Source organism: Coregonus lavaretus (genome assembly GCF_964263955.1).
Source record: "Coregonus lavaretus genome assembly, chromosome: 33".
Classification (NCBI taxonomy): Eukaryota; Metazoa; Chordata; class Actinopteri; order Salmoniformes; family Salmonidae; genus Coregonus; species Coregonus lavaretus.
In genome coordinates, this window is record NC_140020.1 from 10,528,913 (window position 1) to 10,550,867 (window position 21,955).

A 21,955-nucleotide genomic window follows, 5' to 3' on the forward strand; every position below is an offset into this window, starting at 1 on the left:
TGTCTTCCTGTATTATACTCATGCTAAAATGTTTATTCTGTTCTACTGAGCCATTTACTTTATGTTTGTATTCTTATCTTGTATTATTTCTTATTGTTGTTGGATTGTCGAGGAACCTGCAAGTAAGCATTTCATTGGACGTGTATACCATGTGGATCCTGTACAAACGACTAATAAAATTGAAGCACTATAACCAGATAATGAGCCAGGTTAAGACATGTAAATAAAGACTGCTTCTTAACCACTCATCAATGAAATGCCTTAGAGGTGATCCTGGTAAAAGACTGGGGGAAAAACCAACAATAGACCTGCATTGAAATTATGCATTGATATGCTATATTATGCACACATCCTTTTGCCTTGGTATAGCCTTCTCTGGTATACCTTTACAAACCCATAAAACTGGGCGATGATGTGGATGTCGATTAAAGCAGCCCTTTGCACCTCTCTGATTCAGAGGGCTTGGGTTAAATGTGGAAGACACATTTCAGGTAAATGCATTGCTGTACAACTGACGAGGTATCCCCCTTTCCCTTTCCTTTCCTTTAATGTCTATGGGGCTGAATGGAAGAAATCATTATTTTGTCATATTGCTTACTGTGGCTGTGTCCTCTGACACTTGAGAAGATAGCTAGGTGACCTCATCACCTGTCATAATGATGGAACAAACGCATAACAAGCTTTCAGACCACCATTAGTAACTTCAACAAGCACACATACTTAGTCTAAAATGACAATGTACCATTTTCTTGGCAGTTCACTTGGTTTCAACAAGCATGACTGAATACAGCCTGGCGGATGAGCAGTCTTATAATTTAGCTAATAAGCTACATTGAGTATACTGGTTTGCACAGCTGCTGGCGTGGTTAATCGTGAGCTAGTTCCTCTGAGTCAGGTAGAAACATTCACAGATTTGACAGCTCGACACGTTGATGGGTGTAATGATGGTAGGAACTCCTGGAAAGACAGCCTTTTTCCAGTGAGTCACTGCCTGCGGTCACACCAACTCTCACTCAGCTAACCGCAGAAGTCTAACTCCTGTGGTTGTTTATAACTGTTTTTATGGCATTGTGTCTGATGGTATGACATAAAAAGTGAAAACAAAAGTGTTTGTGTGGATGACGCTCTCCTCTGTTGTTGATGTCAATCACCCCTATTCAACCTGTATAAACTAATTTGAAAGACAAAGCTATTCTACAGCTGCTGTCTCCCCAACAGAAAATTGTCTGTTTTCCCAATTCCCGTAGCTAGTAGCAATGACGCAATCACCATTGAAATCTCAATCTATTCCCCCCATTCCCTCCTGGCTTCCTGTTTGACAGTCTACTACTCTACCATGTGACACGTGCTAGCATGTTATCACCACATGTGTTTCCTGTTCTCTTGCAGGCGCTGAGGATGACATGAGGGAGCCAACCTGGGAGTGTCCGGAGGTCCAAGCCCTCTCTTCTCGCCTCTTCTCCTCCTACCTTTCTGCCCACTACCCCTGTGTGTGTCGGTCATGAGTTAGTGTGGGTGTGGGTGTCAGCCCCCCCTCTCCTCTCCCCCCCCCCCCCCACCCCACCCCACCCAACCCCACCCTCTCCTTGGAGCACCGCGTCTAGGAGACAGTGTTTCACTTGCCCTGCTTACATGAGCCAGCAGGATGAGGCTGTGGTCCTCGCACTGTCCGAGCGCCTCCTCGTAGCCTCCCACAAGGGCCAGGCTGACAATGTGGTCCAGCTCATCAACAAGGGCGCCAAAGTAGCCGTCACCAAGGTGAGTGGAGCAGAGGAGGTTGCCTTCTTGTGTGTTTATAACACGTTGTCTTTTGAATGTGTATATATTAGTAGTAGTCACCATGCTTTTTTCCCGTCAGATGTGTGGGTACTGTGTCTGTGTGTAGCCAATTGATTAGTGTGGGTACTGTGTCTGTGTGTAGCCAATTGATTAGTGTGGGTACTGTGTCTGTGTGTAGCCAATTGATTAGTGTGGGTACTGTGTCTGTGTGTAGCCAATTGATTAGTGTGGGTACTGTGTCTGTTTGTAGCCAATTGATTTGTGTGGGTACTGTGTCTCACTCAACTGCAGCCTCATTGGGCCACCAGGACAACGACCATGGGCAGATTGATGTGTGTTGTATGGTTGTATCTGTATTTCATGCTCTGATTAGATCCCCTCTACAGCACAATGTCAAAAGGTTAGTGGGACTGGAGCAGCATAGGACCATATTATAATCCTAACTCTTTCATGGATACACTAATAGGCATATACTGTATGCCTGTTATACTGGTCGGTGTGTAAAACTACCATGTTTCACCACTGAATGTTAGTAGGCCTATTTTACAGGAAGGAGATGTTGGAATTCTGAGAGGAATAGGAATGCGTTAGTGTTGATGACAAATGAACAGGTCCATGAGGGTCTCTGTCTGAGGCTGACCATACCTGTGTATGTGTCTCTTCATGTACATGTCATGTAGCCACAAGCCTCTGCACTGAAAGGACCAGAGGAGGAGTGCAGTACAAATGCAAGAGATTGACACATTTAATATAGACTGATGTAATTCAGTATGTTCAGCTTGAACCAACAGTGTTACTGCAATATGACAATAATGTATCATCATTGCATGACTTGGCTTTACAGAATGTGTGCTGTCAATTTGACAGTGAATCTATCTTGAGCTGTCAGTTTTGGGGTGTTTGCTGAGAGAGTCACAGCCAGACGTGATTGATTGAAGTCATGCACTACAGTAGCAATCCTGTCTGTCTGTGATGTGAATGGTCTTTCTTTGTGTCTCAGTCAGAGCAGCTCTGGTGCAGACCTGAGGTGTTGAGGGAGTATTTAGATCTTCCTCAGATCTCCAGTCATTATCTTTATAGACTGCAATGTGATACTGGTCGATAAGGCAGGCAGAGGCATTTTTTCTTGAGCCTCATAAATGTACTTCCTCAATAACAGGACACATCTCTTGGCAGAAGCTTTCCTTCTCTGCTTTCATTCCTCTTAAATGTATCAAGCTGCTGCACATTTGATTATTTCAGGAAATGAATTCACAATTCTTTATAGGGAGAACGTTGTTAAATGCCCAGCACTTAACAGTTGCGTGAGTGAAATGTGAATAAATGACTGACTAAATGTTATCAGTTATCTTACATTTGCTAGGCCTATCTGTCTCTTTGATAATATTGTGACTGGCTGTATTTGTATTTTTTGGCAGGGTGCCCTAAGAAATGCTAAGCCCAGGAACATGAGGATTACATTTCAGTTGGAAATGCCTCTGTTTCAGGAGAATACGAGGGGAAGGGAGGAGGGAATAGTAGTCGGGAGTGTGAGGTAAAGTGTCAAGTGCTGGATGGATGGTTTAGTTCCTCAGGAAGATAAAAACTGTTTTGAGAATGAGAAAAATTGAGAGAATGAAAAAGAGAGGAGAATAGAACCAGTCTCTCTGAGGTCACACCAGGCCACAGAATAGAGAGCAGGCTCTGTCCAGTTACAGTCTCCTGGGATAACAGAACAGACTTCACCCTGGGCCCATGACTGGTGTTTACCTGAGACGATTCCATGGCAGCCCTCCAAGCCTGGCCCAGTGAAACTCAACTCCTGCCTGGCCCTAGTGAAAACCAGGCAGTGTCGAGCCGCACCCATGTAGCTGGTTTCCCCTGCTGAAGGAACTGTGCCCTCTCCCGTCTCTCTGTTTAATGGAGGGCTGCGAGGGTGAGGTGTTAATGAGGGGGTTTTGTTGATGTAGTTCTTTGTGATTGGTCTGTCAATGCACACCTGACCTATTAACTCAGACAGATAATTCAATATGGCTGCAGCACCAGTGGTGTGTATTCAGGATTCCAAAGGAAGACAGGCTTCCCCCAAAAATGGACCAAGAAACAAATATAAAAGAATGTATCTTTCGTCTCTCTTTGTTTCATAATTTTCCTTCAATTCGCAAGAGGCTGAATGTATCTCACTGGAGAAAGCATCCAAGCGAGCGTAACAGCGCCCCTCTGTCTCTGTATGTGTAGGCCATCTATCTGATGCTGTCTGTTTCAAGTTTCAAGTTTTAATGTCACATGCACAAGTACAGTGAAAGGCCTTTCTTGCAAACTCAAAACCCAACAATGTAATAATCAATAACAATGTATTAGTAGAAAAAAAAAACACGAGAAATAAGAATAGGAAATATGAAATACACAATAAAGTAAGTAAGTAAGCATACTATATACAGGAAATATTTAAAAAGTCAGATCCAATACCATATTTACAATGTGCAGGGATACTGGAGTGATGTAGGTAGATATGTATAGGGGTAAAGGGACAAGGCAACAGGATGTAAGATAAACAGAGTAGCAGCAGCTAGTATGTGAGTGGTGTGTAGAGTCAGTATAAATTTATGTGCATATTATGTGTGAGTGAGCAGATGATGGAGTGTGTGTTTGTAGGTCCCTGTCAGTGTGCATAGATACAGTGCAAAGATTGAAATAAAAGGTCAATAAAGGTACAAAGATACTGGTGTTTACCTGAGACGATTCCATGGCAGCCCTCCAAGCCTGGCCCAGGGAAACTCAACTCCTGCCTGGTCCTGGATGGCAGGTAGTCCATGTAGCTATTATGTTAGCTATTTATCAGTTGTATTGCTTGGAGATAGAAGCTGTTAAAGAGATTGTTGGTGTCAGACTTGATGCAACGGTACCTCTTGCCGTGCGGCAGCAGACAAAATAGTCTATGGCTTGGGTGGTTGGAGTCTGACGATTTTCCGGGTCTTCTTTTCACACCGCCTGATATAGAGGTCCTGGATGGCAGGGAGCTCGGCCCCAGTGATGTACTGGGCTGTCCGCACAACCCTCTGTAGCACCATGCGATCGAAGGCGGTGCTATTGCCATACCTAGCAGTGATGCAGCCAGTCAATATGCTCTCAATGGTACAGCTGTAGAACCTTTTCAGGATTTGAGGGCCCATGCCAAACTTTTTCAACCTCTGCCAGGGGGAAGAGGCACTGTCGAGCGACCTTCACGACTGTGCGTGTGTGTTTGGACCATTTTAAGTCTTTAGTGATTTAGACATCGAGGAACATCATGCTGTCTACCTGCTCCACTGCCGCCCCGTCGATGTGGATGGGGGCGTGCTCCACCCCCCCTATTGAGGGAGAGGATGTTGCTCCGGTACCACACTGCCAGGTCACTGACCTCCTCCCTGTAGGCTGACTCATCGTCGCCGGTGATCAGGCCTACCACTATCGTTTCGTCAGCGAACTTGATAATGGTGTTGGAGTCAATCGTGGCCACACAGTCATGGGTGAACGGAGTACAGGAGGGGACTAAGCACACACCCCTGTGGGGCCCCTGTGTTAAGGGTCAGCATGGTGGAGGTGATGTTGCCTACCCTCACCACCTAGGGTCGGCCCGTCAGGAAGTCCAGGATGCAGTTGCAGAGGGAGGTGTTCAGACCCAGAGTCCTAAGCAAGGTGACGAGCTTGAAGGGGACAAAGGTGTTGAACGCTGAGCTGTAGTCAATTAACAGCATTCTCACATAGGGATTCCTCTTATCTAGGTGGGTGAGGGCAGTCTGGTCCAAAACAGTATGACATTGTTGCCGCCCGTAGCATTGAATGCAAGAGAAGCCATTGAGCATTTAGCCTCCCTTGATAAAAAACAGTATAAAATAATAGCCAATCAGCGTTGAGCTAAATTGAGTGTGCTCAACTATGAATGCTCATGGCGCACCCAAAAAAAGTGTCAAGGGAAGCCCGTTTGGATTTGGCATCACTCCTATCAAATCGCATCGAGAGCATACGTCATTGACAGAAACAACTTGAATTGTTGCATTTCCTAAATTAGCCATGGATGGAGATGGGGATTTGGACTTGTGGTTTTACTTAATTCTCCGTACTCGCCAATGATTATAACGGTGATTCTGATCCAACCATTAATTCATACATTGTGCCCCTGGCCTGAGAGGATGGAAGTTCAATATGTAGCTAAATGTAGAATGTAGTTGACTAGCTAACGTTGCCCATGAAAGGAAGTTAGGCTAGCGAGCAAGCGTTTTAGCCAAGTAGCCTAGAACAACAAAAAATAAAAGCGTGTACTGTATGACAGCGTGATATATCATTTTGTCAACATGAAAGAGAGGAGGATGGCATTGGCGTTTCCCACAAGTAGGGGGAGTCAACATGTTTTTTCTACTTGCATGAACGCACACGCACGCACACAAATCAGAAACATGGCCAGCCACATCATATTTAGCTTATGTTGATTGGACTAAATTGTTTTTGGTATCTTTTAGTTGTCACTGTATTAGACTAAGCAGAGGTGATTTGATGATGTTGAAATGTTGAAGTTGAAATGGTGCTGGAATAGTGGAGGCAGCCCCTGTTATCTTTGCGACGTGCGGTAACTCTCCGTGGTTCTAAATCAATAGTTGTTTAGTGGTCCGAAAATAACATTAACTTGCTAGACCATGCTGTAGGTCATGTACAGTAACTGCCTGTTACATGCAATATGCTTTGTGGACTTTACCAGACAGAGGTTGCTCTCTGGTTTTGTGATGAAACAAAGGTGTGGTTGAATTTATTCTGCCACTGTGTCTTCTTATTGTCTCTGCCTTTAGGCCTATATATCACGGTCGCAAGGCATATAAACTATCAGGTTAAAGAGAAAACAGCGCAATTATCACAACACATAGGTTCCCTAGTGATTTTACCCACGCATCGCTGCTGGACAGCACGCGGTTGCATTTTATTTACTGTGCTTTACTGTAGCCTATGTGGAGAGATAGGGTAATGTATCTTGGTATAATGCTTTAGGATTTACTGAGATAATCTGTTTACATTATCTTAACCCCAGTTATCTCTTAAGTACACTTTATATTCCTTTTCAGTTGTTATAAGAAAAGGCACGTTTCATAAAGAGTATCCACCATGCCTTTACATGTCTAACCTTATCTAATCCAATACAGTATATGATCATGGTGTCGAGTAGCATCACTGATTTAGCCTGGCAAACAATCCATTATTACAATAGAAATATAAAGATACATCTTCCAAAACTATAAAGACACATTTGCTCCATAGCAGGCTGCAGGTCCGTAAGTGTTGGCCTTAGAGCCGGAGGATGTGGGCGGCTATTCCATAAGCAGCTGTAGAGGTTCTCTCTCCATCCTAGCTTCTTTTAAACTGTCTGTGGATTAAACATTTGTTTGTTTACTGGCGACTCATTATTACATTTTACATTTTTACATTTTAGTCATTTAGCAGACGCTCTTATCCAGAGCGACTTACAGTTAGCACATACATTATTTTATCGAACCCACAACCCTGGCGTTGCAAACGTCATGCTCTACCAACTGAGCTACATCCCCTGCCGGCCATTCCCTCCCCTACCCTGGATGACGCTGGGCCAATTGTGCGCCGCCCCATGGGTCTCCCGGTCGCGGCCGGCTACGACAGAGCCTGGATTCGAACCAGGATCTCTAGTGGCACAGCTAGCACTGCGATGCAGTGCCTTAGACCACTGACTATTAAAATGGAAAAGATTGCGTGCGGCTAACTGCTGTGCCATGATGACAGAGCCATGTGTTAATGGCTATGATTGACCTGTAGACACATTGTCCCTCTCTCTGTGTCTGATATACAGTCTGGTTGGCTTCAGTTGAGGACACTGATATACAGTCTAGTTGGCTTCAGTTAGGGACACCTACACTACCAGTCAAAAGTGGTTTACATTGTAGAAAAATAGTGAAAACATCAAAACTATGAAATAACACATATGGAATCATGTAGTAACCAAAAAAGTGTTAAACAAATCAAAATATATTTTATATTTGAGATTCTTCAAATAGCCACCCTTTGCCTTGATGACAGCTTTGAACACTCTTGGCATTCTCTCAACCAGCTTCATGAGGTAGTCACCTAGAATGCATTTCAATTAACAGGTGTGCCCTTCTTACATTTACATTTTAGTCATTTAGCAGACGCTCCTATCCAGAGCGACTTACAGTTAGTGAGTGCATACATTTTCATACTGGCCCCCCGTGGGAAACGAACCCACAACCCTGGCGTTGCAAGCGCCATGCACTACCAACTGTGGAATTCCTTTCCTTAATGCGTTTGAGGCAATCAGTTGTGTTGTGACAAGGTAGAGGGGGTATACAGAAGATAGCCCTATTTGGTAAAAGACCAAGTCCATATTATGGCAAGAACAGCTCAAATAAGCAAAGAGAAATGACAGTCCATCATTACTTTAAGACATGAAGTTCAGTCAATACGGAATATTTCAAGAACTTTCTTCAAGTGCAGTCGCAAAGTTTCTTCAAGTGCAGTCGCAAAAACCATAAAGCGCTATGATGAAACTGGCTCTCATGAGGACCGCCTCAGGAATGGAAGACCCAGAGTTACCTCTGCTGCAGAGGGTAAGTTCATTAGAGTTACCAGCCTCAGAAATTTCAGCCCAAATAAATGCTTCACGGAGTTCAAGTCACCGACACATCTCAACATCAACTGTTCAGAGGGGACTGTGTGAATCAGGCCTTCATGGTCGAATTGCTGCAAAGAAACCACTACTAAAGGACACCAATAAGAAGAAGGGACCTGCTTGGGCCAAGTAACACAAGCAATGGACATTAGACCGGTGGAAATTTGTCCTTTGGTCTGGAGTCCAAATTTGAGATTTTTGGTTCAAACCGCCGTGTCTTTGTGAGACGCGGTGTGGGTGAACGGATGTTCTCCGCATGTGTAGTTCCCACCGTAAAGCATTGAGGAGGATGTGTTATGGTGTGGGGGTGCTTTGCTGGTGATACAGTCTGTGATTTATTTAGAATTCAAGGCACACTTAACCAGCATGGCTACCACAGCATTCTGCAGTGATACGCCATCCCATCTGGTTTGTCATCAAGGCAAAGGGTGGCTATTTCAAGAATTTCAAATATAAAATATTTTTTGATTTGTGTAACACTTTTTTGGTTACTACATGATTCCATATGAGTTATTTCATAGTTTTGATCTCTTCACTATTATTCTACAATGTAAAAAATAGTAAAAATAAAGACACTGATATACAGTCTGGTTGGCTTCAGTTGGGGTCACTGATATGCACTCTGGTTGGCTTCAGTTGGGGACACTAATATACAGTCTGGTTGGCTTCAGTTGGGGACGCTGATATACAGTCTGGTTGGCTTTAGTTGGGGACACTGATATACAGTCTGGTTGGCTTCAGTTGGGGTCACTGATATGCAGTCTGGTTGGCTTCAGTTGGGGACACTAATATACAGTCTGGTTGGCTTCAGTTGGGGACGCTGATATACAGTCTGGTTGGCTTTAGTTGGGGACACTGATATACAGTCTGGTTGGCTTCAGCTGGGGACACTGATATACAGTCTGGTTGGTTTCTGTTGGGGACGCTGATATACAGTCTGGTTGGCTTCAGTTAGGGTCACTGATATACAGTCTGGTTGGCTTCAGTTGGGGATACTAATATACAGTCTGGTTGGCTTCAGCTGGGGACACTGATATACAGTCTGGTTGGTTTCATTTGGGGACACTAATATACAGTCTGGTTGGTTTCATTTGGGACACTAATATACAGTCTGGTTGGTTTCAGCTGGGGACACTGATATACAGTCCGGTTGGCTTCACTTGCTGTATCTCTCTTCAGTTGCTGTGCCCCTCTCTTCTGTGTGTGTGTCTGAGCTACAGGTCCCCTGTAAAGTAATGATGGACTGTCATTTCTCTTTGCTTATTTGAGCTGTTCTTGCCATAATATGGACTTGGTCTTTTACCAAATAGGGTTATCTTCTGTATACCCCCTCTACCTTGTCACAACACAACTGATTGCCTCAAACGCATTAAGGAAAGGAATTCCACAGTTGGTAGAGCATGGCGCTTACAACGCCAGGGTTGTGGGTTCATTTCCCACGGGGGGCCAGTATGAAAATGTATGCACTCACTAACTGTAAGTCGCTCTGGATAAGAGCGTCTGCTAAATGACTAAAATGTAAATGTGTGTGTTCTGTGTCCGCAGTACGGCAGAAGTCCCCTGCACCTGGCTTCCTACAAGGGCCACATCGAGGTTCTGCGCATTCTGCTGAAGGCCGGCTGCGATCTGGACATCCAGGACGATGTAAGACTGTCTGTTTATATGCTGACTTTCATTTGCTGTTTCCAGCTTGCACTGCAGTCATGATTTTGATAATGAACGTGTGTGTGGACTATTGCTTTGTGTTCTCTGGCACTGCATTAGTGTTGCTCATAATCTTCCCAAATGGACATCACACCCATATTACACAATGTAATATTTATACAATCACGCAAAACAAACTCCAGAATTATTAACTTAGAACGTGTGAGAGGTCACTTTTGAAACACACAAACGACACAATTGCATGAAGGTTCTGAGTCTGGTTGCTGGTCTGTTTGATTGCAGTGTGGTTTCTCCTGCGTGCGGACTCCTTTTCCATTTCTCTAAGACTGTCACACTAGTAATGTAATGTCCTCCAGTGGCCTAGAGTGGGATTATTTGGACTGCCATCTTGAGGGATGCAGCAGCCCTCCACGAGGCTCACCCTCTGGGTGCAGGTCGCCCCTCCTACCCCTCCCCAGTACCACACCCACAGATAATGGCCCAAAGCTCTGGCGCTCCCAAATTCTCTCCATCTGGTCAATGAGCTCCCGATCCCGAACCTGCCGCAGCATGTCCCCAGCCACCAATGGGATGAGTGGCCACAAGGAGGAGGAGGAGGAGGAGGAGGAGGAGGAGGGGAGAGAGAGACGGCAGTGGAGGAAAGCTGCTGGGACTGGGCCTGGGAGAGAGCCTGGGAGATCAGGGAGAGTGAAGAAGGAGGTTAGAGAAAAGCTGTTTGGCACGCCTCTTAGTTATCTCGCTTGGAATGACCAAACCAAACCAAACCCCACCTCCTCTGGTCACAGGAATCAGCGCTTCTTCTTGCTTCCTTTCTTCCACCCTTCTCATCATGTCATGTCAAACCTGGCCTGCTAAACGTCACTCTGTTCAGCTGCTGTGAGAAGGGTTCTCCATGTTTGCAGGAATTCCATTTATGGTAGAACATAAATGAGAGCTGGGCTGAACTGAGTGCTTTTGCCTGCTGCTTCTGTGGTTGTGTTCACTGCTTTGTATGGAGGATGCCAACTGTAGTAGACTGTGATTAGTATGAAGGCCTATCTGGTGTCATACTGCAGCGATGATTGTCATTTCTTGTGTCAATAACAACCTGAAACTTTGTTGGATAGATGATGTACTCATTGTGAGAGAGCCTACTAAAAAGTTGACCTACTGCATTTTGTTGTTGTATTCATCATTGTCCTCTGAACTAATTGTTGATGTGTGGGTGGGAAAATAACCCCCTAACTGAGCTGTGTGTGTGTGTGTGTGTGTGTGTATGTGTGTGTGCGTGCAGGGTGAGCAGACAGCCTTACATCGGGCAGCCGTGGTGGGAAACAGTGACGTTATCTCTGCCCTCATCCAGGAAGGGTGTGCTCTGGACAGACAGGACAAGGTACATATCTCACACACACACACACACACACACACACACACACACACACACACACACACACACACAAACAGCGCTCACACAGGGCTAAAAGCAGAGCCCCAATGCAATGGGATTTTAAACCCCAACAAACTGTCAGCACTAACACTATTTGACAATCTGTAGAGAAAACACTGTGCCTGTAATTGGCTTAACCCCCATTTATTCCCAGCGAAGAAAATAGAATGCGTCCCAAATGGCACACTATTCCCTATGGGCCATGGTCAAAGGTAATGCACTAAATAGGAAATAGGGTGCCATTTTGGATTCATCAATAGCCCCATGGAAGTCCATGTGGATAGAAAGACTGTATATTGCTAGGCCTCGACATGTAACCTCTTACGTTACCTCACTATCTCCTCCTTATCCTGCTATTTCAGCTATTTTGACTGAATGAAAACCAATAACAGAGTTGTCCAGTATGATAGTTACTAATCCAGAAGTCAGGTGGTAGATGTTTAAAGCTCTTGACTTGTGTGTGTTATTACAGGACGGTAACACTGCTCTGCATGAGGTCTCGTGGCACGGCTTCAGCCAGTCTGTCAAACTGCTGGTTAAGGCCGGAGCCAACGTTCACGCAAAAAACAAGGTGATTCTACTGCAAATACTGTAGATGTGATTGGTTATAAAACAGGTGGTGTTCTAGGAGGTCCTGTGCTGTGACAGCAGACTAATATATTTTAGTGTTGACCTGGGTTGTGTTCAATAGGGCACACCATAGCAGAGATATACAGCACTGGAGGGTGGTGAGGGGAGGACGGCTCATAATAATGTCCAGATCGGAGTTAATGGAATAGCATCAAACACATGGAAACTGGAATGGAGCGAATGATACCATTCCATTCGCTCCGTTCCGGCCACCAATCTCCTGGGAATACAGCTGCAAAACTGAAATATGTTCCAAAACTTTATCTCGCTGTTAAACACAACCCTGGTGTCTGTCTGTCCATGTAGGCAGGGAACACAGCCCTTCACCTTGCCTGTCAGAACGGCCATGCTCAGAGCTCCAAGGTCCTACTGCTGGGTGGCTCCAGGCCCGACAGCAAGAACCATGTAAGTCCTCTTCCTCTATGGTTGGCTAGTCTATGGGGTGCCATTTGTAACCTGCTCTATTTTGTGTGAAAGATTAATTCCGTGGCACGAAATTGAGCTAGTTACATATGGCACCGCATCGTAGTCTGAACCACTGCTTAGGAAATCCATGCTGACAATAGAAGCCTTTCTACAGTTAAATAGCACCACATAGCAGTTTGCATGCTTAAGTAGTCACTTAATTATGAAACGACGTAAGCGTGTGTGTGGTCCCTCATGGGTGAACTGCTCTCAGTCAACAAGAACAAAGCTACAGAGCAGAGGAAGTAGCTCTCAATGCCGTTCGTTTGTCCTCGAGTCACTTCCCTGTGCCATAAAAATGCTCCTGTCTTTGATTGCTATCCCAACATCTGCGTGAATGGAAACTCGAGCTGTGTGTGTTGTGGTGGTGGTCTCTCTTCATTGTGCTTCAGGTAGGTGACACGTGTCTGCATGTGGCAGCCCGCTACAACCATGTGTCCATGCTCCGTATCCTCCTGGGAGCCTTCTGCTCTGTGGCAGAGAAGAACCAGGTTAGTCTGAACATGTGACTGACACTGCTTTCACACAGAGGCCTTTACCTTATTTTTCTGATATTTGAAGGGGGTGTGAATGCAGCTCGAGACCCTACTTTGACACTACTTCCTTTCTGCTCATTGAGATGTAATGGAGAAATTACATTTATTATAACTTTGATAGAGAAGGTCTTTTAAATGTCGATCATTTTTTGGTAAAATGCTATTGCGATGCATGTACAACTACTATGTGAATGTACTTCTTTAGTAGCTTTATCCATTTAATGTAATAATATCATTGTCATGTAAATCATATATTTGTTAAAGGTCCTTCACTTGCTGTATCCTAACTTAGTCTTAGCATTGTGCACTGGATATATTATAGTTATGGCTGTATTTAGGTTTTAATAGCACAGAGCAGGGACTTACAGTATAACATTGTTCTGTATTTGTTTGTTGAAGCATAAAAATCCAACAGAACATTCAGTATGCTAAGTCTCTCTCTCTCTCTCTCTCTCTCTCTCTCTCTCTCTCTCTCTCTCTCTTTCTCTCTTTCCTCTCTCTCTCTCTCTCTCTCTCTCTCTCTCTCTCTCTCTCTCTCTCTCTCTCTCTCTCTCTCTCTCTCTCTCTCTCTCTCTCTCTCTCTCTCTCTCTCTCTCTCTCTCTCTCTCTCTCTCTCTCTGGGCCAGGCTGGGGACACACCGCTGCATGTTGCAGCTGCGCTGAATCATAAGAAAACAGTGCGGCTTCTGCTGGAGGCAGGAACAGACAGCAGCATTCGCAACAACGTGAGTAAAGTGCCTCCGGACCCCGGCCCTACTATGTTCACTATGCTCTGGAGCAGTCATGCACTTCTAAAGGCCCTCTTAATCTCGACTAATGTCACCGCACATTTTGTTTGGTGAATAACCTGCTCTCGAGCCATCCTTGTAGTATTTCACTCAGTTAAAGCCATGCAGACTTTGATGAGTAACAGTATACTGTTCAAGAAACATCATTTTGGCATACTGACAACTGAAATAGCTACTTGGAAATATATTTGTATATTCGTCCTCAACATATACAGTTGAATCGTTCATCTCTAACTAGGCCTGCGTCCTATTCTCTAGATCCCTCAAACTCATCTCTGGACCTCCAAGTCAGTTCCACTGCATTTTTTCATTGTTCCCCTCTAGTCAGACTTATTTAGACCTGTGATACCAGTTGTGTGCAATTAATTATCAGGTAGAACAGAAAACCAGCAGGCTCTGGACCCTGGTCAAAAGTAGTGCACTATAAAGGGAAAAGAGTACCATTTGGGACACAGTCTAGGTGTTGATTGGCCTCGTCTGTGTGTGTGAAGGCAGGCCAGACTGCACTGGACCAGGCCAGAGAACACAACAACCCAGACGTTGCCCTTCTCCTGACCAAAGCGCCTCAGGTGAGTACAGGTTCACCAGGTCTGACCAGCAGGGGCAGCCAAGCAGTGTTTATCACCTCCTCACATGCCTGCTCACTATATATTTATATAGAAACACTCATGCTGACAACTGTGTTTGGACTTGAGTTACGATACTTCAGGTGTTTGACTCACGCTTTATCGGTCTAAAGTTCTCATATCGCCATAACACTTATCTGACTTCATTCCTGTGGGTTGGCAGTAAAGGTGTTCCTGCATCAAGTGCAAGTATGGGCAGAGTCCATGGGAGACTACTATAGATTTGATAGATATGCACTGGCACTTGGGAAGAGATAGGGAAAATGAGAGGATAAACTAAAGTCAGCATTCTTTAGCTAATATCCCTTATCAATTAACTACTTACTGATTCAACCATCACTGATTTGATCATTTGCATTTGATCCAGTGTAATTAGCTGGATATAGGCTAAAGTCATTTAAATTCAGGATGGCTAACCAATCAGTAAACTTGAAGCCTCAGTAAATAATACACTGGCCTTCAGTTCGTAACCTGTTCTCCCTCTTTATGTTCATGTCCAGAGCTTTACCCGAGGCAGGAGTGTGAGGAAGAGGAGGGACAAGCTGAAGGCAGATCGCCGAACACAGTCTGTCCCCAGGGATGACATGCTGCCCAGGAAGGTACAGTTACAGTACAGCTGCTCATCTCATTCCTACTGTGTGTGTGTGTCAGGATATGATAGCATAGATGCTCAGATGTTCGCCTGAAAGACTAATTTTTTGTCGTTTCTCACAGGACAGCGCATCTGCTGCTGATGACACCCCCAGCAGCGACCGCGTCGCCCGCAAACATGAGGTGATCGAGGCGAGCACCAGCAAGAGCACAAACAGGAAGCTCAAAGAGAAGGTCAGCTATTACCGTAACCTTCTGACAACAACACATTTACCCAGGTGAAATATGTTATTAATATTAAACAGGTGGAATATGTGATGAGCTGTAATGTGCTGTTGTGTCATGCAGCCCTCGCTCTCAGACCCCCTCCGTCGTAGAGAGAACAAACACGGAGAGAAGAGGCGGGACAAACTGCGAGGCTCCTCCCCCCAGCCCCCGCTCCCCCCACACAACTACAAGGCCTATCAGCTGTACACTCTGTACCGAGGCAAGGATGGCAAGGTCATGCAGGTAGATAGAAATAGCACATGCTCACTGTCTCTACAATGACTCAGACCCTGGTCCTTTTGTTTGAACATTTTCATGTGATGCTATGATTTCATTACGCTTACCAAATTCACTTTTAATGTAGGTTTTAAAGCACTGTGAATGGAGCTACTATCAGAGATGTTCTGTAACGTAGAAACCTTGTAAGAGGCTTTGCTACTATATTCTTCTATTTAGAAACATATATTTCAGTTGGAGTATGGCCCTGCAACAGACTAGCATCCTGCCCAGGGGGTTTACTCAGGGGCGCAACTTTGGTTTTAGTCGGATAAACACTCCAAACAGCCTACCCGACCGCTCGGAGGTGTCCACATGGTCCTAAAGCACACCGTTGCCTCGTTTCCTATCACATTCCAATAATAAAACTGGGGGGGACAAAAATACAATTTCAGACTGTGGAGGGGACATGTGTCCCCCGTCCCCAGTGAAAGTTGCGTCCCTGGGTTTACTTGAACATCTAGCTGCCTCATGCTTACTGCTTACTTATGTTTTGGTCTGTTAGTCTTCACTGTCGTGGCTCAGTGCTCATGGTTATTGTCTTTGTCCCAGGCCCCTATCAACGGCTGTCGCTGTGAGCCTCTGATCAACAAGCTGGAGAACCAGCTGGAGGCCACCAAGGAGGAGATGAAGACAGAGATCCACACAGTGCAGGACCTGATGAACAACAAGATGGGAGAGCTGGACCGCAAGAACAAACATCAGGTACAGACCAGACCAGGGTTGTGTTCATTAGGGAAGGCAACATAAAATGTTTTGCAACAAAAAAACTAAAAGGAGCGTTTCTTATTGGACCAGTCCAGGTAGATCAGTCCCAGTTTCAGTCCTTTCTCTACCGTTTGGTGCCTAATGAACACTACCTACATCACACCAGTCTCTTAAGTCACAGCAGTGCCGGTGGATGTGGGGCGGGAAATCCATGCATGTATAATTTGTGCTGATTTTGCATAGCCTATTAATGAAATGAAGTGTAATGTTGCTAAAGTCAAAAACAGCTCTGAGCTTTTGTGTCACAACCGGCGTCTTGCATTAATCATGACAGCTCTGTCAGGCTCAGGCATTTAACTCTGTGGTTTGTGATTGTGTGGTTCTAGATCCGTGCTCTGGATAAGATGACAGTAGAGAGGGTGTCAGCGGAGAGGACAGAGTGCCAACACAGGATCAACCAGAGGGCCATGCAGGAGAGACAGGAGGGGGAGAAGAGACAGGTAATACTAACAGCAGTGTCAACACAGGATCAACCAGATGGCCATGCAGGAGAGACAGGAGGGGGAGAAGAGACAGGTAATACTAACAGCAGTGTCAACACAGGATCAACCAGAGGGCCATGCAGGAGAGACAGGAGGGGGAGAAGAGACAGGTAATACTAACAGCAGTGTCAACACAAGATCAACCAGAGGGCCATGCAGGAGAGACAGGAGGGGGAGAAGAGACAGGTAATACGAACAGCAGTGTCAACACAGGATCAACCAGAGGGCCATGCAGGAGAGACAGGAGGGGGAGAAGAGACAGGTAATACTAACAGCAGTGTCAACACAGGATCGACCAGAGGGCCATGCAGGAGAGACAGGAGGGGGAGAAGAGACAGGTAATACTAACAGCAGTGTCAACACAGGATCAACCAGAGGGCCATGCAGGAGAGACAGGAGGGGGAGAAGAGACAGGTAATACTAACAGCAGTGTCAACACAGGATCGACCAGAGGGCCATGCAGGAGAGGCAGGAGGGGGAGAAGAGACAGGTAATACTAACAGCAGTGTCAACACAACAAGAGAGGGTGGTCTATGCCATATCACTTTTTCATTCGAGGTTCAGCTCAGACATTTCAACAATGCATTAACATAAATACTATTTTCCCCTAATGTTTCTCGTCACTAAACCCCTTATTGTCTTGGTCTGCCCTTCAAGCAGGCATCAGTGGTGAACGAGCTGAAGAACTGGTGCATGGCCAAGCTCCAGAACATTGAGGTGCGCTTCGCCGGAGACCCCCGCAACGCCAAGCTGTGCCGGTCCTCGTCCATGGCTGAGGGCCTGTGTGAGGTGGACCCTGGGGGCCTCACCGTGCTGGCTGCTGGGGGGCCTGGGGGCAGCTCCCAGTGTCTGGCCCCCCACACCACTGACCTCACCGAGGGAGACCACAACACCACCGCCACAGAGGACCCCTCAGTCAACCACTACTTTGCTGTTCAGGTGGACAGCTCTCCGGGTACGGTTAAAACAGAACTCAGTGAACTAGCCAGCACTCTGAATTACTATGCTTATGCACATGCACATACACAAAGAGTGGGAACTAATTTCACGCAGATACAGGCTTGTGTAAGCGTTACATAATCTACGTTTATTACGTTTATTTTTCTTAGGTCAAACCCTTTTTTTTAAAGTAAAGCGTGAATGTGGCCCAAATATAACATTTTCACAGAAATGCTAAAATTATTGTTGCCTGTGGCAGGTTAATTAATATATCATCCCAAGCTATCAGATTGCATATCTCACTGGAACTAATTTGAATAATCATAAATTATTTGCTCTAAGGTTTACTTTTTAATTGAAATTCATTCAATAATTGCCTCTTGGAAACCTTCCAGACAGTGATAAACATCACAAGCGAGCGGAGATCTCCTCCCCAACTCCCGCCAAGTTCCTGTCACCGTCTCCCCAAGTGGTGCGACCCAAGGAGCGCTTGCTGGGCGCTACTGAAACTCGGAGGCCGTATCAGGACATGGCGCTACTGGAGTTGGGAGTGAGCAGCAGAGGCAACAACAACCGGGCCAGCAGTCTGTCCCCAGCTACAGAGCGCCGCTGCAGCAGCAGACAGGACAAGGACCGCGACAGGGAGAGGGATAGAGACCGGGAGCGGGGCAGGGACAAGGGCAAGCACCACAAGAGGCACTCCCAGGGCAGGACTAAGGCCAAAGGGGACAAGAGGGCCACGGTGGGACAGGCCGAGGGGACTCAGACTCTGGAGGTGTTTGAGGAGAGAGCCGTGGAGAGAGGCGGAGGGGAGAGCTCCTTTGCCCAGGAAAGGGAGAACATGCACGCCCTGGAGGTGACACAGTACTTCTTCGAGGCGGTGTCGACCCAGATGGAACGCTGGTATGAGAGGAAGATCCAGGAGGCCAGGTGGCAGGCGGACCAGAGGGCCCAGGCAGACAGGGCTGCCCTGCTGGAGAGGATCACCTACCTGGAGGACGAGCTACTCATGCTCAGGACTAACAGGCACGACGACAGCTAACACAGACATACCACTGCAGAGTTTAGAGCAGTGGAGGCTGCTGAGGGGAGGAAGGCTCATAATAATGGCTGGAACGGAGCAAATGGAATGGCATCAAACACATGGAAACCATGTGCTTGATGTATTTGATACCATTCCACTATTCCACTCCATTACCACGAGCCCTTCCTCCCCAATTAAGGTGCCACCAATCTCCTGTGGTTCAGAACAGAACAGCAAAAACCATCTAAGGTCATTACAGATGGCTACCTGGATCCAGTGGACCCACTAGTAGACTTGTCCATAAATTGACCATACATTTGTCATTGACCATGCACCTTCTCCACAGAATTTCATATTTATAGCTAATAATGTCATGCAACAGTAGAAAATAATCAAATTGTAATGGTAAAGACACATGTTATGGCATGCCAGACAATTCAGTATAATGTTGTCTTGTTAATAATGTGTTTTGTTGTATACACCTGGGCAGCTCCTGTGTGTTGTGCTTTGTAAAACCCCCAGTAAATGTACTGTTAGTTTGTTACAATGGGTCTGTCATGGTGCCATTATTGAACACCCACATACATTGGCACATTGTTACCTTGTCCTAAAGTCAACATGCCAATACTCCAGTGCTCTTTATCCTGTGACGCGAAAGTCTGTTATGAGAATGATTCTAGGGGTTTGCTTGTGGAAAATGTGGGTCATTTTTTGTGACATTGAAAAAAATGTATTCAATGAGAGAGTAGAGAAAAACGAGAACAGACAGCTTCAGAAATAGTTATGAGTTAGCCAGGATGCTTAAAATATCAGTAGAATATACTACTGCAAGCTTTCATATGTGACTTACAAGGGCAACAGAACTCACAAGAATACAGCCAAACTGACAATGTCTTAACTGAAGAAAACTTGAGCTTTCATAACTTTAGTACTCTGCACTTTTGCTCCAACCCACTATTTCTTTGATGGTAAAAAGTCCATAACACCCTAATGCTTATCCTTAGCACTAAAATGATTTACTGTTAGGAAGACCAGTCTGAAATAGACCTGTGCATACTGTAAATTAGTTACCGTGCTCATATGTAACACTTGTTCTGTGAGGTCGTTGTACATTGATTTCTCTGCTGATATGAACATACATTCTGTCTAGTGAAGTCAGATGTCAAATGTATTTTGTAAAAAACTAAAGAAAAACTACAAAAATGGCATGTCTGTTCTATATTCAAGAGGTAGTGTAGTGAACACAATTGATGGTTATCCGTTCTACATGCAAAGAGCTACACAGGAGCAACCCAACATGAGCCCTGGTATACTAGTTATAACAAATAAATAAATCCTTACAGATGGTATTTATTACAGATGGTATTTATTACAGATGGTATTTCACATTATTGCACATTATTGCAAAATACATGATTCTCACAGCTTTGCTCAAAAGTGAACCAGACTCAGCGATCTGAAAGCGTCACCACTGCTAAACATGGACATTTTGATGGCAACCAAACTGATAGGGGACTCCCCATGACAGATCTCATATGGTTGTGTCCACTCCAAACAACATTCTGTACCAGACACTAGCAGTGTCAGGGATTCAATGAGAAGAAAGTAGACGAGCTGGTCCGGCTAACATTTCTTCCATGGTAAGTGTGACAAGGTCCTGATTCCTATGGCTTTCATGCCACACATACACAGTCCATTTGAGTTATCTAACTCCGGCAGTGTCCTAATAATGGACACTGCCGGAGTTATACCTTAGCTACATTTGAGGCAGAATAGCAAAGTTGCTGGCATTCACTTCCAGCATGAACAGGTGGATTACCTTAGTCCCACAGTTCCAGACATGTGTTACTCTATTTTGAATTGACGCAGCATTGCTAAGAGCTCTATGTAGGCCTAAGACTTAACGTTAAATGTCGTCCTTATTTCTTAACATATGCCAATGCCTGTAGCTCATCATGGTGCATGTTTGCCTATGTGATCATCCTAGGGATATGGAGAGACAATGGTTATAAAAGGGATACAACACAAAATACACTACCAGTCAAACGTTTGGACACACCTACTCATTCAAGGGTTTTTCTTTATTTTTTTTTCACCTTTATTTAACCAGGTAAGCCAGTTGAGAACAAGTTCTCATTTACAACTGCGACCTGGCCAAGATAAAGCAAAGCAGTGCGATTAAAAACAACAACACAGAGTTACATATGGGGTAAAACAAAACATAAAGTCAAAAAATACAACAGAAAATATATATACAGTGTGTGCAAATGTAGCAAGTTATGGAGGTAAGGCAATAAATAGGCTATAGTGCAAAATAATTACAATTAGTATTAACACTGGAATGATAGATGTGCAAGAGATTATGTGCAAATAGAGATACTGGTGTGCAAATGAGCAAAATAAATAACAATATAGGGATGAGGTAGTTGGGTGGGCTAATTTCAGATGGGCTGTGTACAGGTGCAGTGATCGGTAAGGTGCTCTGACAACTGACGCTTAAAATTAGTGAGGGAGATAAGAGTCTCCAGCTTCAGAGATTTTTGCAATTCGTTCCAGTCATTGGCAGCAGAGAACTGGAAGGAATGGCGGCCAAAGGAGGTGTTGGCTTTGGGGATGACCAGTGAGATATACCTGCTGGAGCGCATACTACGGGTGGGTGTTGCTATGGTGACCAATGAGCTAAGATAAGGCGGGGATTTGCCTAGCAGTGATTTATAGATGGCCTGGAGCAAGTGGGTTTGACGACGAACATGTAATGAGGACCAGCCAACAAGAGCGTACAGGTCACAGTGGTGGGTAGTGTATGGGGCTTTGGAGACAAAACGGATGGCACTGTGATAGACTACATCCAATTTGCTGAGTAGAGTGTTGGAGGCTATTTTGTAAATGACATCGCCGAAGTCAAGGATCGGTAGGATAGTCAGTTTTACGAGGGCATGTTTGGCAGCATGAGTGAAGGAGGCTTTGTTGTGAAATAGGAAGCCGATTCTGGATTTAACTTTGGATTGGAGATTCTTAATGTGAGTCTG

The 21,955-nt window shown here is 45.1% G+C and overlaps 1 protein-coding gene across 1 annotated transcript; it reads left to right on the plus strand.

Moving 5' to 3' along the window:
* Nucleotides 1–1,632: 1,632 nt before the first annotated feature.
* Nucleotides 1,633–20,228, plus strand: LOC311108490 (ankyrin repeat domain-containing protein 6-like; the record flags this gene model as incomplete). Its single annotated transcript, XM_084151122.1, has 15 exons — nucleotides 1,633–1,758; nucleotides 9,989–10,087; nucleotides 11,382–11,480; nucleotides 12,007–12,105; nucleotides 12,471–12,569; nucleotides 13,022–13,120; nucleotides 13,792–13,890; nucleotides 14,445–14,522; nucleotides 15,080–15,178; nucleotides 15,294–15,404; nucleotides 15,519–15,680; nucleotides 16,266–16,418; nucleotides 16,808–16,921; nucleotides 17,621–17,918; nucleotides 18,298–20,228. The coding sequence occupies 15 exons, from the start codon at nucleotides 1,633–1,635 to the stop codon at nucleotides 18,942–18,944; spliced, it is 2,382 nt and encodes a 793-aa protein (XP_084007248.1). The 3' UTR covers nucleotides 18,945–20,228.
* Between the last annotated feature and the right edge of the window lie 1,727 nt (nucleotides 20,229–21,955).